Source organism: Heloderma suspectum, chromosome 5, assembly GCF_057233095.1.
Source record: "Heloderma suspectum isolate Gila_16-S chromosome 5, 16-S_ref, whole genome shotgun sequence".
Taxonomy (NCBI): Eukaryota; Metazoa; Chordata; class Lepidosauria; order Squamata; family Helodermatidae; genus Heloderma; species Heloderma suspectum.
In genome coordinates, this window is record NC_139462.1 from 41,489,784 (window position 1) to 41,508,588 (window position 18,805).

At 42.5% G+C, this 18,805-nt stretch overlaps 1 protein-coding gene across 1 annotated transcript in view; it reads left to right on the plus strand.

Annotated features, from left to right (window-relative positions):
- Window positions 1-18,805, plus strand: part of ANK2 (ankyrin 2) — a 208,070-nt gene that overhangs the window by 54,904 nt on the left and 134,361 nt on the right. Inside the window, exons 5-9 of the mRNA XM_084859756.1 lie at window positions 1,840-1,938; window positions 7,315-7,500; window positions 7,913-7,936; window positions 9,037-9,135; window positions 11,551-11,649. Coding sequence (XP_084715882.1) covers window positions 1,840-1,938; window positions 7,315-7,500; window positions 7,913-7,936; window positions 9,037-9,135; window positions 11,551-11,649 — 507 coding nt within the window. The remainder of the gene's footprint in view (window positions 1-1,839; window positions 1,939-7,314; window positions 7,501-7,912; window positions 7,937-9,036; window positions 9,136-11,550; window positions 11,650-18,805) is intronic.

Consider the following 18,805-nt stretch of genomic DNA (forward strand, 5'->3'; position numbering starts at 1 on the left):
CAAAATGCTGGATTAGATGGACCCTTGGTCTGATCCAGCATGGCTCTTCTAATGTTCTTATGTGTTGATCTAGGGCAGGAGTGGGCAACTTCTGGCCCTCCAGATCTTTCGGCCTATGGGTCCCATCAGCTCTTAGCTAGCATAGCCAATGGTGAGTGATGATGGGAGTTGTAGGCAGGTCTTAGCTAGCATAGCCAATGGTGAGGGACAATGGGAGTTGTAGGCAGCTCTTAGCTAGCATAGCCAATGGTGAGGGATGATGGGAGTTGTAGGCCAAAACATCTGGAGGGCCACATGTTGCCCATCCCTGAGTGTGCTCCGTGTTAATATTCCAAACTTTGGAACTCTGATTATTGATCATTTTTAATTTACCTTTTACTGGACACAATAAGTTGGCATATGTCTGTGTAAGTAAATATGTGCCCTTACACACACAAGTTTAAAATATAGTGATTCAGTTCATATGGCTGATAGCTGAATAATTTGGTAAATGTGTACCCTTCTATATTTATAGGTTCCCACACAATGAAAAGCTAATGTTGTATAAGCTATCATCTATTCTAGATTTTTATTATTTGTCCCTTGATTTTTCATGTTGGTTGAATCAGTCAAGAGATGAAAATGATATATTTTCTGTTTTTACTAAATTACATGCTTGCATGCCATTTGTAAAGATTAGTAGTTATGATCCAACATAAAATGCCTAGCAACTTAATTACATCATTTTACTTTTTCAATATCCTAGTCAAAACTATTTCTTCTAATTTGTGGCATTGTAAGACTTGAATCCTTAAAGATGATGGGAGTTTTATTAAACTGTTTGGTGACCATGCCAAAGCAATCCCTGAGGGTTTGAATCTTATGCTCCTATCAGACCATTTGTAATGATGGTCATCTAGCATATTATGCTATTGTACTGGTCAGAAAATCCAGTTCTGTCATGATCCAATACTAATACACATGTTACAGTCTATATGGCCAGCTCATTTTACTAAAGAGTCATATACTGTTAGCTTTTCTATGTTATTTTAGATTTGTGCCATATCTGCAGTTTCTCTTGAGGCCATGGTTTTATGATGCTTAATGGGCTGCCTTCAGTTAAATAAAAGCAATAAATAAATAGATTTCTTCCTTTCCGTGTCAGTCCTAATAAAACTTTATTGCCAGTTTTACATTCCTGTTTTTACATGAAGAAAGTGGTGTAATAATGAATTCTCCCAGTGTACTCCACATTACCTTAAATGTCTTGAAAAAGAATTCCAAGAGAATATACTAAGTTGTAAAAAAAAATCACACAAAGTTTCTAAATCACTACCAAACAGCTTTGACTTTTATACTTCAATGGCTTGTTTCATTGAGCTCACAAAACATTTTGTACTATAACTGGTTAAGAGATTAAGGACGTCTGAGAGTTGTAGGAGTTCTTGTCTAAACATGCATACGATTGCGCCCTAAAAGTATAATCCTTAGACTGCAATCCTATTCATGCTTATTTGAAGTAAGCCTCATTGAACTTAGTAGACATGCATAGGATTGCACTGTATTTTCAAGTATTTTCACCAAAGCACAGTTTCTGTCAATGTCTAGTACTGATGCAGAATTTTTAAAGCATTTATTGTATGGCATACCTCAATTAAAACAGTTGAACTTTGTATTTGTCAGCGCTGAGGTGTTTTTTTTTAGTGCAACAAGGTGTTTTTTTTCCTTTTGGATTCTGCTTGTTTTGCTTGGTAAATTACTTTTCCCACAGCTCTGGCTTACTCTGTAATATCTATTTTTAAAATATATTCTTTACTTATTGGCCCCCACTGCAATACGTTCTGTTGTGTTTTATCCTAGAATGGATTCACTCCTTTATACATGGCTGCTCAAGAGAACCACATTGAAGTAGTGAAATATCTTCTGGAAAATGGAGCCAACCAGAGCACTGCTACTGAGGTGCAGTATTCAGCTCTTTTCTTTACAGGTGTTCCCTTAATTTAATTTGTCTTAAAAATCATGAAGGCCAATGTATTTCATCAGGGATGGGCAATACATGGCCCACAGGCCACATGCTCCCCCAAACTATTTTGTGGCCCCCACCTTCCCCCAAAATGCCACCTCCAAGTTGCTGCCAAATTTTGGTGGTGCAGCCTCCAAAATGCTGCATTTCACCTTTAAAACAAGGTTTTAATGGCAAATCAAGGTCTTCCAAGAGCATTGAAACAAAGCACACACTGACGCACCCCTTATTTCAAAGGGAAAATGCGGGGTAGGGGCAGTCTGCTGCTGCCGTACCACCATAATTCAGCAGTGCAGCACTGATGATTTTGGTGGTGTCAGGGGGCAAAAATTGGCATCCGGTCTCTATGAAGCTGCCCACCCCTGTATTACCTGCATGCGTTTCTTGTTATTTTCTGCTGACTTCTTTCCCCCAAAGAGCAATTTTAAAGGCTGTCATCAGGAGTGAAAGATCGGTGAAAAGAGAGGGGCTGCTTTACGCTTGCCTTTCCTCCCCCTTGTCTGCTCAAAATCATTCCCACTCCTTACCTTGAACTGATTTGTCACCTATAGTATAGGGGGAAAGATACATAACTTTTCCCCTCGTGGTGAGAAATCAGTTGGGGGGCATATTTTGAGCAGATATAATGGAAGAAAGGAAAGGGCTGAGTAACCTTTTCCTCTCCATAGTTCCTCCTTTCCCAATAACAGATTGGAAGTGCTTTTCAGTTAAAAAAAAAAAATCAGGGGAAAGAAGCAGATGCTATGTGTAACCTGTAGTTCAGCACTGAGATCCTAGACAGTACAATAACTTCTAACATACTGTTTCCAAGCCTTGATTCCTGTCAATTCCTTAATCTCAGTGCTATCTGGTACTGCATTCTTTAAGGCATAGCACAAAGTATTATTCCTCCTCCTCTCCCTGTAGTGCTGTTTATTACATTCATCAAATCATGAGAGACCCCAATTTAATATGCCCTTCTGAGAAGGACTGGAACCACTGTAAAGCAGTGACTCCAAGTCCTATCCCAGTGAGGCAGCCCAGAATAGGGGGACTGTTTCTGTGATGGTTCTGCTGGCCCCCTCTGTTGCTTTCGATACCATAGTCGATGGTATTGAGAGCCACAGGGAGGTACAGCAGAACCAACAGAGAGACAGTCCCTCTGTCCAGTTCCTGGCATAGATCATCTGCCAAGGTGACCAAAGCAGTTACTGTCCCATAAGCAGGCCTGAAGCCAGATTGAAATGGAACTAGTTCAGGGTTGGGCAGAAATTAGTTCTCCAGATGTTTTGAACTTCAACTGAGCATTGGTCATACTGGCAGGGGCTTCTGGGAGACTACCTGGAAATTATCCAGGGAGGGTTTTTTAACTAAAGTTTCACTACCTCCCCTTTTAGGAATGATGGAATCACACCCTGCTGTAAAGAGGTATTCTCCATAACCCTTCCCCACTCATCCAGTCACCCACCCCTGGATACATTTATAAGCCAGGAAGGGCAAGGATCAAGTGCACAGATGGTAGGTCTTAGCTCTCCTGTCCACATCCTCAGCCTATACTAATAGAAAAGTATCCATTATAACCAGAAAAGCAGAGCAGAGGCCAAAATTATATCAACTGGACCTGTACCAACTATGGCATCCAAGTTGGCACAGCAGTTTTATTGGCAAAGTGTTGTGCAAATTGGGAACAACAGGCTATTGAGTGTCTACATTTTCTTCTTGTGAGCCAGAATGTAATAGGTCCCTGAAAGGCTGTGCTGTGTGACACTGTGCAGACACAATGAAGGCAGAAAAGAATAATTTGTTCACTACTGTCACTGCCACAGAGTAGGCCTTTTAATGGGTTCTACCCTATATTCAATTGGATTTGTTCTGAGTTTTCAGTAGGGATGTACGAAAGTGACTTACTTTTTTGCGGATTCTGTTCATGGGGGGGGAAGCGTTCCGTCCCTCCCCCTGGAATCCTCGATGGGGGGGAGGTGATCTGGTCCTCCCCCTCGGAATCCTCGACGGCCGGCTGTGCTCCGCAGCGGTTCCACGGAGCAGCCGGCCAGTCCCAGGCCAGAGCCGTCTGCAGCCAGATTTCCGGCCACAGAGGGCTCTGGGTAAAAAAAACAAAACAAAAAAACACGTACGCAAATGGTGGCGGCTATGGAGGCCGCCATTTGCGTTCCTTATTTTTCACCGTCTTAGTCTACGTCAATATTTACGTAGACTAAGACGAAGAAAAGAAAGGGGAACGCAAATAGTGTACTGGACGTTATTTGCGTTCCCCTTTCTTTTCTTCGTCTTAGTCTACATAAATATTGATGTAGACTAAGACGGCGAAAAATAAGGAACGCAGATGGCGGCGGCCATAGCCGCCGTCATTTGCGTACGCTTTTTTCTTTTTTTTTAACCCAGATGTGATAGGCTACGTAAGTCTTTATGTAGCCTATCACATCTATGGGGGGGGAAAAAGAAAAAAACACAGACTGTAAATGGCGGCGGCAGCAGCCGGTCAGAAGACCAACCGCCGCCGTCCGGAACATCCGCCCCAGGTAAGTCTCGTCCCGGGGAGGATCCACGGGGGGTGGGGGGGTGGCAGGCCGTTCCGCGATGGATTTCGGGGGGCCGAATGCACTGGCATTCGGCCTCACCGAGATCCGTCGCGGAATTCTCTGACATCCCTAGTTTTCAGCCAATGTTGTCTACATGTTTCATCACCCCTAGCTCCCTTGAAAACAAGGGAACCCGTTTGGCTCTACTCGGTGCAGTTGTGTCAATTACTCAAGTCATTTCCCCATTCCTACAGTGATGATCTGAATATGGCAGTCCTTGTAGACTGTTTGAGGCATCCGCTGCTGTGGTATACAGTGGCCCATCTCTTAAGCAGGGCTGTGTTAGTAGAAGAACATAATGTAAACAGTGTCCTGTTGGACCAGACCAGCATCTGGATAAATTACCTCCTGGAAGTCAACAAGCAGCCCTCTCCCCCCACCCATTGCTTATCCCTCACATCTAATATTCAGAGGAATACATCCTCTAAACATGGAGATTTAGTTTAACTATCATGGCTACTGCTAGTTGTCTAATATCTAAACCGGATCCCAATTGGCCAGGTACTATGCAAAGTACAGTTTATGACATATGAGACCTCAGTTACATTGACCCAACATACCCTTGAGGCTTATTCTACTTCCTTCTACTTGTCTCTTAAAATTTCTAAGATTGACTAAAATTCCTCCAAAAGTACTCCTCCAAAATTAAAAAAAGTATTTTGCTCCTACTGAACTGTTGTAATGCCTGCCACAGAAGTAAAAACAAACAAGTGTTGATACATGGACAAATTTCTGAATTCTCTTAATGCTCTTCCACTTTTAGAAATTGTGCAATGTGAAATGTTCCCTTATCAATTCCTGCATTTGTCACCTTCTGTGGTATGGAGTAAACCCACCACAGGGCATTCAAAATGGTATGGAATTTATTAGGGTTGCACTCAAGCCAAGCTCGCCTTTGTTAACAGCTGTTTCGCTATCCTTTCATTCAGTGGATACTATTGCATTTGATGATGGGTCCTAAAATAATCCTTTCTGTTGTTGAGATGGACTGTGATCATGTTACCATTGCAGCTTTGCTGGGGTATGAAATCCTGTGTGGTTGCTAAGCAACTGGACAGAAACAGCAGTTGCAAATGAATCACTGGATAATCTTGAAGCCCACAGTTCTCTTTATGTGGGTTTTAAATTTTTGTATGGTTATTCCCCCTGCTCCCCCACTCAACTAATTAATTTGTTTCACCTCCAAATAATATGAATTTGGAAATGTGATCATATCCTAGGAAAGAATACCAGATCTGTGGTTCTATTTTGAGCCCAAGCCAGTGTGTGAAACAGGGTGAGATGCCATCTCATTTCTTCTGAGGTGAACCTAAAACCATCCTGCTTTTTTTAAAGAGACATAACTGAGTTTGGGCTAATTTGAAATGAAACCTATCTCACTTCCTTTTTTTCACATACTTTGAGCACTGGTCCAAGCAATTGGGTCAGTCTTCCCAACCTGGTGCCCTTCAGATGTTTTGGACTTCAACCCACATCAGTCCTCATCAAGAATGCTGGGTATTGTAGTCCAAAAGATCAGGAGGGCACCAAGTTGGGGGAGGCTGGCTTATGGTTTCTCTGATTTTACCTCGAACAGGTGACACTAAATTTACAATGCTAGATAACAACAATATAGGCCACGATCCACAAATTCATCATTAGTACTGTGTGGACAATTTTTTTTTGTCCTTTGCTCCCTAAAAATCCTCTTCCTGCTGTATTTCAGTTTGCTTTTGAAATATGGGCACACAGAAGCCTTTGCACAAGGGTTCCTTTGCACAAGGGTTTTCCAGGTCTGATGCAAAGGTTTTAGCCTCCTGCTAAAGGAAAGGAGTTAAATCTCAGGATGAGGGACCAGAAGCAAAGGTGTGGCTATTTCTCAGCATTTTCGCCATTCTGAAATATAAGAGCTGCATGATGCACTTTGGTTTGAGCTTTTTCTGTTGCCTCCATCTCCATATCTCTCAGGCTCCATCCCTGACCAGTTGCACCGTGCCTAACTCTACCCTGCCAAGAACTCCTATACGCTGCCCTGTGTCTTAGATGACAGCATTTCCTGAGCTCCTAGGCTCAGCCTTCTATCTCAGGATCTGAAACCTGGTAACCCTACCAAAACTAAAGAGATTTTCCAGATTGTGGCTATTGAAAATATTTTAAGAACCTGTAGTTTAACATTTTTCTCCATCTTTTCCTGAAGCGCTGCAAACATTTTTTTGTTTGTTTGCTCCACTTAAATTGTATGAAGGGTGGTACAATAGACCATTTCCCAACTTAATATAATACCAGCCTTGGAAATATCACTTTTGTCTTCAACTTTCTTTTCTAAAAGAAGTTTAATATCTGGAGAGGCCAGTCACTCAGATGTGAAATTTAGTACTAAATGTATTTGGACGTGGGCATCACTGTTGTGCAATAGACAGAGTGTTTGGATCTGGGTTTTTGAAGTTGAATTTCTCACTCTGAATCTAATAACTACTTGCATATTGAAGTATGATACAACTCTTTGTGGGAGTCTTGATACTGGAAAGGTCCATATGGGTTCCAGCTTTCAGTGGTACAGTTAGGTAATTTTAGAGTCTGGACTTAATGGCCTTATAGGGAGCTCTTTAGATGGTAATGTGTGTTACTTCACTTCAAGATATGGTAAGTCAGCCCTGACGCTCCTGCCCATTCTCCTGGACTTCTATCCCAAAATCCTGCTCTGTCAGCACCGCTGCTAGATTCATGTGGTATATCTCCTTTCCACTACAACAGGATGGCTTCACTCCACTAGCAGTTGCATTGCAGCAAGGACATAATCAAGCTGTGGCTATCCTTCTGGAGAATGACACTAAGGGGAAAGTGCGGTTGCCAGCATTGCATATTGCTGCCAGGAAAGATGACACCAAATCAGCAGCACTTCTGCTCCAGAATGATCACAATGCTGATGTTCAGTCTAAGGTAAAAGTAGTTTGGGGGTTTTGACAGTGTTGGGATGGTACCAAAGGTGGGTGCTTCCAGGGGCTGTTTCACACATTACACAGGACAAACTGCAGCCATTTGCAGCAGGCTGTATGATTCATATGTTTTTCACATTAATGTGCTGCATTTTGAAGAGTATGTATAAAAACGTCTTGTGTGTACACCTATAAAATGTACTGTATTAGGCAGCCCTAAGGGAATTGTATCCATTCTATTACTTTAAAAGGGGATACTGGTTTGTGGTTTATTGTAATCTGGGTTGCATACATTTAAATTTAACTCATGCTTTTTCCCATAACAACAAAATGATTCCTTTCAGTGAACAACTTAATTCTGTCTTCCTGCCAATCTGTAATACCTTTCCTCTTCTTTCCAAAACATGCTGCAACAGATGATGGTGAATAGGACAACCGAGGTACCAAAAACCATAGCTTTCTTAATCTACCCCTCCCCACTTTATGGATAATTGCTGCAATTTTTTTTCTGTTGTGGACAGTTCAAACTGTATCTTATGTCATTTTGAAATATGCAGTAATGGCAGAAATAGAAGAGATAGATATATTCTGCTTTTACTTTGGTCCAGATTTTTTATATAGAGATAATAAGAACTGGGAATTAGAAATTGAATTAGGTCTATATATAATTTCATATAATATAAAGCTATGCCTGCATTAATACCAATCTGCAGCATGACTGCTCTGCATAACTCACGGAAGAGCTCCACTGATGTGTCCCGTTCCAGGAGCAGTAGTTTCAGCTAGTTTCTTGGCTTGCACTAGCAAGTGCTAGCTTCCTATTGTGCTAACAGTCATTCCCACGAGCCTAACGTATTTAGGGCTGGCAAATTGCCAGCACTGGATGCTGCCCCTTATGCTCTACCATTTATTTGAATATGCTTTGATACTTGGTATGAATAAGTACTGCCCCATTTGGCCAAAGCAATAGTTAGATTTGCCACAGGAGATAGATAGGCAAACATGTTTCTGCTGGCATCAAAACCTATCTGGGTTTTAAGAGAAACTTTGAATGGTTTTATGAGGGCTCACAAAGAATGATTGCAAACCCCAGATGGTCGAGCCCTCCTGTACAAACAAACAAAAACCCAGGGGAGGTAATGTAGTGGGAGGAATCTTGACCCACTAGTAGCTGATTTACCCTGCTAACTAAATAAGTTGAAATAACTCTTCTGAGCCTGCTCAGAAGAATCATTTGCTGTTGGAATCAAGGGATTTGTAGTTTTTGTTGTTCAGAAGACCCAAAGAAAAAAGACTTTATTGTGTCTGGACTAATAAAAAATGAAAAGTCTTCAAATATTAAATAACTAAACTGAAGATAGTGCTTTCGGTTACCTGTGCATGAAAAAGTGTTATTAAGTGTTGTGTTATAATAGTAGGCGACCTGATATTGGTGGTGGGGAATTAAAGCTTTGGGTTAATATGGCACCAGGATTTAAAAGTTAAATATTTCTTGTGCAAAAATTGGTGGTTTCTGATAAGGACTGTCTCCTTTTTGCAGAGTGGCTTCACTCCTTTGCACATAGCAGCACACTATGGAAATGTTAATGTAGCAACACTTCTGCTCAACCGAGGAGCTGTTGTGGACTTCACAGCAAGGGTATGAATATTTTTCTTTTTATGTACATGGAATGAACACTGAAAGAGCAGATCAATTTCTTTAAATTAAAAACAACAGCAACAACAGATAGGGAATGCTAAGGCATTTCTATTTACAGATCTGTTTTGGACATTTATTCAAAGCCAATGATCCTTAAATTTACTCTGCAGGAGATTATCAACAAATAAGCCATTCTTCACAATTAGAAAGTAGCAGACTATAATAAATGTATTTTATCTTTACAGAGTACATTCATATATAGACAAAAATAATGTAAATTTCATGCATATACATCACTTTTGGCATTCTGGAAAAGCTGTATTGTAGCGGATACCTTATGTTCATGACTTTTTATACATGCATATTTGGTATGCATAAACAGGCTCTGACGCTTTTATTCTTCTACCCCTAAATCATCAGGGAAATATGTGTCAAAGTATACCATTCACCAGTACATTGACATTGCAATTCAGCTGGCTGGCATAAGCATATAGAAGCAGACTTCTGCACGCATATTCTTTCGAACCCTTAAGGACTACCTTGTCCTATATAAAACCCTGTTTGTATGCTCCTGTAACATTGGATGTTTGGTTTATGGCTACCACCATGAACAGGGCCTTTCCTGTTGTGCATCTCAGGATCATCTGTCTCTTTCCATAATTGCTTTTCAGCAGGCAGTGAAAACATATTTATTCCAGCAGGTTTTGAGCATGCCTTTCAATTTATTAAATTGTACTGAAATGGTGATGTGGTATGGTGGGCATTAAAATATTTATTGGCTGTTGATAATGTGTTATAAATGGTTATTTAGGATGCATCTTATACACACTTATCTGAGACTAAGTCCCCTTGAACTCACTACGGCCTACTTTTCAGTATGTATGCGTAGGATTGTGCTGTTAGTTTCCCCTACTCCCACCTTACCACTGAAAGCTGAAGATTTGATCACCAGTTTTCTTACAGGGCTACAGGGGGTCATCCCTGCATACACAATTAGACTGGGGCATCAGTCTAATTTGTTTTTCTTAATTATGCATTTTACTGTATTGCAATTTAAAGGAATGTCCTTGAAAGCGTCTCATATTCTTGCTGACACTTAAAATTCCAGCAGTTTTTATCTCTTTTTCCTGTTTCTTATCAAGAGACCTAATCCCCACCCAAAATACATAGAAGGAAAATTGATAAAAATGTAAGATGAGACAAAAAAAATCCAACCTAATTAGGATATTTTAAATACTAACATCCATTATGATAATAGACTTCATTATGTCTGAGCTAATGTGCTTTGAATGTTGCCTATGTATTTAAGTACATTCGAATGTTATGAATTTGACTAATGTGGGCATTTTATTTGTCTTGCATACTATGTGTGAGTGATGTTTGATAATCTGGTGGTCATTTTTGTTGTTGTTGCTATAAAAATCAGTGAGGGAATCACCTCCCACAAAAACAAAAACAAAAACACACACTTAGGGCACAATCCTATCGGGATGCCTATCATCCTCTGAACTTGGAGGCTGGTGGGCATCCTATGTAGAGAGGGAGGAGTGCAGAGGCAATCTTCACATCTGTGCTCCCCCCATTCTGCATTGTTGCGAGATGGGCTTTTTCACCCATCTAGCTGGGTCTCTGTAGAGCGAAAGGGAAGGAAGCTGGGAAGGCCAGAGGATTCTTCATAATCTGGCCTCCATAGTCCCCTCCCCACCCACAGAATCGCCCCCTTTCCCTCCTCTCCCTTTGCAACAGAGACAGCTGGCATGGCTCTCTCTGCTCTGGCTGTGAGAGGGAGGGGGTGGGGAGCTTGGACTCCTGAGTCTGAGGTCGGAGCAGTGTCTCTGACCTCAGATCCAGGAATCCAGACAATTCTATGGCCCCACAGACACTGACTAGGGGCCATAGGATTGCTCTCTTTAAAAGTTGCATATTTAAAATGGTATATGCCCATTGCTGTCCTGAGATTTATATGCATATGTCAGGCAAAACATTTGGGTGTATATTTTTACATTTAAACTAAGTAAATCTAGGTATTCGCAATTTAAATTTCTTTTGATATTTAATTAACATAAGTAAAACCTTTAATACAAAATTACTGCCACTTTCCAGTTTACATGAAGTATACCTGTAATACTAAACCTCTGTTTGTGCAAACAAAATGTTAAACATAACACAGATCAGGGTTCCCCCCCCCCCCGCCCTGTAGGTATAATATATCTATATATTTGAGTTTCACTTAGCAGCATTTACAAATCATTGCAATGTAAAAAAAATTCAAGCTAGAATAGTGCTTACTGTTTTCTGTATGCTGTGATACATCCTTGCTTATCTTCTATAGTGTATCATGTCAAAACGCAAAGCCATCCCCATTGATCCTCTTCAAGTCCATCATGCTTTTTGTTTGTTCTTTTCATGGTGTAGAATGGAATCACCCCACTGCATGTGGCTTCCAAAAGGGGAAACACTAACATGGTGAAGCTCTTGTTGGATCGTGGAGGGCAGATCGATGCCAAAACCAGGGTGAGTGTTCCTATTCCCTGAATGTATGTCATCATGCATCTTCTTCTTTTTGCTTCTTCTTTGTCTAGGTAGGGCCCAAAAATCTAAATACCAAGATACATTCTGTTAGAGCAGCCTTCCCCAACCAGGTGCTCTCCAGATATTTTGGACTACAACTCCCAGAATTCTTGACCATTGGCCATGGGAATAGAAATTCAAACCATGTGGAACCACCAGGTAGAGGAAGGCTAGTTTAAAGGCTTCCATTTAGAAATTCATAACTTAAATTAGAGGCTTGCATCCAATGTTTTTGCTCTGTGACTGGAAGGAGGGTTGCACTCATAGAAGACATTTTGCTCATGGAAGGAGCCCTATGTGAGCACAATTCTCAATTCATTAATGGAAGCTCCTTCCATGAACTGAGCCCTTTTCTGTTCACAGAGCACAAATTTTGGACCCAAGCCAGGTACTCAACATTCTCAGTTAGTTAGTTAATTAATTTAGTACATTTTTTTTAGACTGGGCGATAACTGAAGGTCTCTGGGCAGAGTACTAAGCTTGAAGACATGAGATGCAAAATAACATTAGAAAAATGATAGTAAAGCAGCAAATAATAAAATTAGGATAAAACCAGCATAAAAACAATGCAGCATATAACGAAACCAAAGTAAAACCAGCTGGGCAATTGCCACTTTGCTTCAATAGCATCTCAAAAATGTACGCAATGCAGCAGTGTACACAGACGTTTGGAACGCAGGAACATAAGAAGCTTCCTTATACTGAGTCAGAACATTGGTCATCTAGGTCATATTGTCTACACCACCCTTCCCCAACCTGGTGCCCTCCAGAGGTGTTGGACTTCAGCTCACAGCATCATGCAGACAGCCATGCTAGCTGGGGATGCTAGGAGTTGTAGTCCAACACATGTGGAGGGTACCAGGTTAGGGAAGGCTGGTCTACACTGACTGGCTGCAGATGTCCAGGGTTTCAGGCAGGAATCTCTCCCAGCCCTACCTCTGAGGTCGACACAGCTAATTTATTTTGCCTTTGTATACAACATGAAATATAAACAGATTTTCAGATTTATTTTTTTAAAAGAAAAGATCTGAAGTGCCAGGGCTGCAAAAGGGCCTGTGGCTATGGCAAGCTAATACCAGTTCGAATAGATAGTACTGGGCTAGATGGATCAGTGGTCTTACTTCGTCTAAGGCAGCTTCAGATGTTCCATATGCTGTTTATTTGCAGAATTGGATGCTCTGTTGCAAATGACAGATTTGCAGTACTGGTGTAGAAAAACACCAAGCAGATAGTTGCGTAGTGCAAAAAAGGACTCATTTATGCATAGAAAGTAGGCGGTAGCAAGCAAGTGCCCTTTCTGATTCATGCAGCTTTAGTTCTGGGACATGGGTACAGACATAAGTATTTAAAAGCTCAGTTCAGGCATCTATTCCATCCAAGCATGAAAGCCCATTGTGATTCTACAAGTCACATTTTACTTTCCTTATGAATTGTTTTGTATCTTCTTCTGAACTTGTAACATTGCTAAATCAGCTGGATCAAAGTACTGTCCTGGACCACATGATCTGTACAGGACCACCTCCAGTCTCTCACAAATAATCTAATTTTAAAAGACTTTCATTGTTTGGCTTACCACCCCTGCCAGCTGGTAGTGTCACTCAAAGCTTCCAGCCCAGTACACAGATATTGACATAGAATCTAGAGAATATCCCAAAGCACTAGCATCCTAGTTTGCACAGATTCAGCACAATTTTTATGGTCATTCTCAAGAACACTCTGGTGACAGCTTTGTGCACTTTCACTATGAGAGATTCCAAACCTTTGCTTTTGTTTGTCAGCGTCACGCCAGTGTGTGATGTCTTTGTGTCAAGCTGTTATTCCATTTATGTCCTTTTCTTTTACCTTTGCTTTCTATGTTTTGTAAGCAGGGTAATCAAAAAACAGATTTGAAAGATATGACATTTCTTAGTTATCATGGAGAATTCTGTTGTCTCTGATGAATCCACATTACAGTCAGGGCCAGAAATATTGGAACAAGGATAACTGTTTTGGCAGTTGGCCTCTGTACACCACCACATTGAAGTTGAAAGGAAACACATCCAGATGGGAGCAAAGTCAGGACTTTCAGCTGTAATGCAAGGGGTTTGACAAAAGTGGGGCACTAACCATTCAGGAAGTACAGCCAGTGGCATACACCCCCCCCCATTGTTGGTGGCTCATAAGTAATGGAATGGATGGCTGACAAGCAGCTGCATGGCCAGGTGTGGCCTGTTTCCTGGGTACCCCATGACCAATCAAGCAGATAAAAGGCCTGGAGGTGGTTCTGAGTGTTACATTTGCATTTGGTAGCTGTTCACTGGAACTCCCTACATGAGGTCCACAGAGGTGTCCATGCAAGTGAAGGAGGCCATCATTAGGCTGAGGAAACAAAATAAACCCATCAGAGAGATAGCAAAAACAGTGGGAGTGGCCAACACAACAGTTTGGAACATCCTGAAAAACAAGGAATTAACTGGCAAGCTCAGCAACAGCAAAAGGCCTGGAATACCACAGAAGACAACTAAAGTGGATGACTGCAGAATTCTGCTCATGGTGAAGAGGAACCCTTTCACAACATCTAGCCAGGTCAAGAACGCTCTTGCGGAGGTAGGCATTTCATTGTCAACATCTACAGTCAAGAGACAGCTTTATGAATGTAAATACAGAGGCTTCACAACAAGGTGCAAACCACTGGTAACGCTCAAGAACAGACAGGCCAGATTAGCCTTTGCCAGCAAACACCTAAAAAGTCCTGCCCAGTTCTGGAATAAGATTCTTTGGACTGATGAAACCAAGATTAACTTGTACCAGAATGATGGGAAGAGAAAAGTATGGAGAAGGAAAGGAACAGCTCATGATCCAACTGAATTGGCTCCAACTGAATTGGGTGTGTGTGGCCTGAGTACTCCCAGCAGCTGAGTGGGCGGGAAGCTTCAGTCTGTTTCCCGCCTCCCAGCTGAGCAGAGCAGAGCAGAGCAAACTGCTCCAGCTGGTCCAGGGACTACAGAAGCAAGCAAGCTCCCAGAGAGCGAGCGACCAGAGCGAGCAAACAGGGGGAGCAAACAGGAGTTGGCCAGGGGAGTTGCAGTGGTTGAAGAGACAAAGGAGACAAAGGAGACAGAGGCTAAGAGGTAAGTGGGCTGCAGGAAGCCCAGGGGGCTGCCCTTTATCCTTCTGATTGGCTGTGAGCTCACCAGGTGCTTCTGAGAGCTCCAACTGAATTGGGGGTCTGTGGCCTGAGTACTCCCAGCAGCTGACTGGGCGGGAAGCTTCAGTCTGTTTCCTGCCTCCCAGCTGAGCAGAGCAGAGCAGAGCAAGCTGCTCCAGCTGGTCCAGGGACTACAGAAGCAAGCAAGCTCCCAGAGAGTGAGCGACCAGAGTGAGCGAGCAGGGGGCGCAAACAGGAGTTGGCCAGGGGAGTTCGGCAGGGGAGGTCAAGGGGGAGGCCCCTAACATTTTTTTTTCATTTTTTTATTTTATAACTAACTTTTTTCCATTTATTTGTCTTGTAACACACACTTTCACACAAGTGGGACTCTGCTTTTAACCTCTACTGGGTAGAGGAACAGGCACAGGCTAGTCCAGAACAATCACAAAGCTAGACACAAAAAGGGAAAAGAGGCTATGGAAGGACAAGACTCTCCAGTGGTGGTGACCTGCAAGGTGTGTGCAATGTTTGTTTTCTTGCCTGAGAACAAAATGGCCTACACCTGCAACAAGTGCAAGTTGACCACGCTGCTGGAAGAAAAAGTAAGTGGACTGGAGCGGCGACTGTCGACCCTCTGGAGAATAAGAGAACACAAAGAGTTCTTGGACAGAATGGGGAAACTACAGCAGCAAAGGGAAGACCAGAAGCTTGAAGAGCAACAGCAAGATGAGGCAGTGGGAAATGCTGAGGTGAAGAAAAATGGAGTAGAGGATACTCCTTGGAAAAGGGTGACAGTTAGGAGAAGAAGAACTAGATGCCACTCTGCACCAGTGGAAGCAGTGGAGCTGTGGAACCGATTCCAGGTACTTGTGGATGAGACTGGAGGACAGCCTGCAGAGGAAGAATCACAGAGGAACCTACATGAGAGTGAACAAGAGGCTGAAGGTCAGTCAAACAGAGGTGATGAAACCCAGGCCTACAAGAAGAAGAAGAGAAGAGTGGTAGTAGTGGGAGACACCTTGCTGCATGGGATCGAGACCCAAGTATGTCGCGAAGACCCATGGACTCGCCAGGTATGTTGTCTCCTGGGAGGACGAATTAGAGACGTGACTGAAAGGTTGCCTGCACTCATAAAGCCCACTGACAGGTATCCCTTTCTTCTCACCCATGTGGAACAAATGATACTGCCAAGCGAAGCTATGAAGAAATCACGTCAGACTTTGAAGCTTTGGGAAGGAAACTCAAGAACTTTGGGGCCCAGATAGTTTTCTCATCCATCCTTCCAGTAGTTAGAAGAGGGATAGAAAGGGAACGAAAAATACTCTGGGTGAATGACTGGCTACGAAGGTGGTGCCGATGAGAGAGATTTGGATTCTGGGACCACGGGCTATACTTCCTGGAAGATGGGCTGTTAGGAAGGGACGGGTTGCACCTCACAAAGGATGGGAAGAATGTGTTTGGCCACAGCATGAAGAACTTCATCAGGAGGGCTTTAAACTGAATCCTACGGGGAAGGGAGATGTAATGTTGGGGGTAACAATGGACGTAGGCGCATGCACTGCAACGAAGAGAACAGCTCTGATAGCACCCAATAATAGTCTTCAGACACATGTAAGAAGAAAGCCAGACTATGAAGCACATGGTCTTCGATGTCTATATACTAATGCCCAGAGTATGGGAAACAAACAGAACGAACTTGAACTCTTAATACAAGAGGGAAATTATGACTTGATAGGTATAACTGAGACTTGGTGGGATGACTCTCATGACTGGAATACAGCAATTGAAGGATATAACTTGTTCAAAAAGAACAGGAGGAACAGAAAGGGAGGTGGGGTTGCACTGTATGTGAAAAATACATATCTCTGCACAGAAATACAGGAGGATGAGCTTGGTAACCCCATCGAGAGCATCTGGATCAAAATAAATGGAGCAAAGAATAAAAGGAACCTGGTGGTCGGAGTCTACTACCGGCCACCCAACCAAGGAGAAGACGAGGATGAAACTTTTGAAAAGCAAATAGCCAATGTTTTAAGGAAGCATGATGTAGTAGTAATGGGGGACTTCAATTTCCCCGATATTTGTTGGGAGACAAATTCTGCAAAACATGGCCCCTCCAGGAAATTCCTGACTTGTGTGATGGATAACTTCCTCCTACAGAAAGTAGAGGAAGGAACTAGAGGATCGGCTATCCTTGACTTGATCCTAACCAACAGAGATGACTTAGTGGATAAAGTAGCAGTTACAGGAACTCTGGGGGAAAGCGACCATGTTGCACTTGAGTTCTTGGTTCTAAGGGAAGCAAAAGTCGAGTGTAGTCAAACGCGTACCCTGGATTTTAGGAAAGCTGATTTTAATAAACTCAGAACAATGATCAGTAAGGTCTCATGGCAAGCGATGCTAACGGGAAAAGGAGTCCAAGATGGGTGGGAGCTTTTAAAAAAGGAAATTCTCAAGGCACAATCACAAACAATTCCAAAAAGAAGAAAAGGTGGAAGGCAACAGAAGAAGCCAATGTGGCTTCACAAAAAGCTTAGGGATGACCTGAAAACAAAAAAGGACACATATAGGAAGTGGAAAGAAGGCCAAGTAACAAAGGAAGAGTACAGGCAGGTAGCACAGAATTGCAGGGATGGTGTCAGGAAGGCTAAAGCTGAGAACGAGCTGAGGTTAGCGAGGGATGCTAAAAACAACAAAAAGGCTTTCTTCAGCTACGTGCATAGTAAAAGGCAGAGGAAAGAAATGGTTGCTCAGCTATTAAATACGGATGGCAAATCGATAACAGATGACAAAGAAAAGGCAGAAGTGCTCAATTCCTACTTTGGCTCAGTCTTCTCCCAAAAGAGTCTATGACCCCCCTGGCAAAGGCGAAGTGCAGGCTGAAGGGGCAGGATTGCAGCTTGAGATCAATAGGCATATGGTCAAGGAACACCTAATTACTTTGAATGAGTTCAAATCTCCAGGGCCAGATGAATTGCATCCTAGAGTAATAAAGGAACTGGCAGAAGAACTCTCAGAACCTCTGTCTATTCTCTTTGAGAAATCATGGAGGACAGGGGAAGTGCCAGATGACTGGAGGAGAGCTAATGTTGTCCCTATCTTCAAACAGGGTAAAAAGGAGGAACCTGGGAACTACAGACCAGTCAGTCTGACATCAATCCCTGGGAAAATTCTGGAGCAAATGATAAAACAATCCATCTGGAAGCACCTTGAAAACAATGCCGTGATTACTCGAAGCCAACATGGATTTGTCAAAAACAAGTCCTGCCAGACAAATCTGATCTCATTTTTTGATCAAGTAACCTCCCTTGTAGACCATGAGAATGCTGTAGACATCATATACCGTGACTTCAGCAAAGCTTCCGACAAAGTGCCCCATGATATCCTGATGAGCAAACTAGCTCAAAGTGGGCTAGATGAAGCAACGATCCGGTGGATCCACAGTTGGCTACAGAATCGGACTCAAAGAGTGCTTATCGATGGAATCTTCTCAAACTGGGGAGAGGTAACGAGCGGGGTACCACAGAGCTCAGTCCTGGGCCTAGTGCTCTTCAACATTTTTATTAATGACTTGGAGGAGGAGGTGCAGGGAATGCTGATCAGATTTGCAGATGACACAAAATTGGGCGGGATAGCTAATACTTTGGAAGACAGAAACAAAATTCAAAGTGATCTGGATAGACTGGAGCACTGGGCAGAAGACAAAAGAATGACATTTAATAGGGATAAATGCCAAGTTCTGCACCTAGGAAAAAGAAACCAAATGCACAGTCACAAGATGGGGGATACATGGCTCAACAACACTACAAGCAAGAAAGATCTTGGAATTGTTGTCCATCACAAGCTGAATATGAGCCAACAATGTGATGTGGCTGCAAAAAAGGCAAATGCTATTTTGGGCTGCATTAATAGAAGCATAGCTCCCAAATCCTGGGAAGTACTAGTTCCCCTCTACTCAGCACTGGTTAGGCT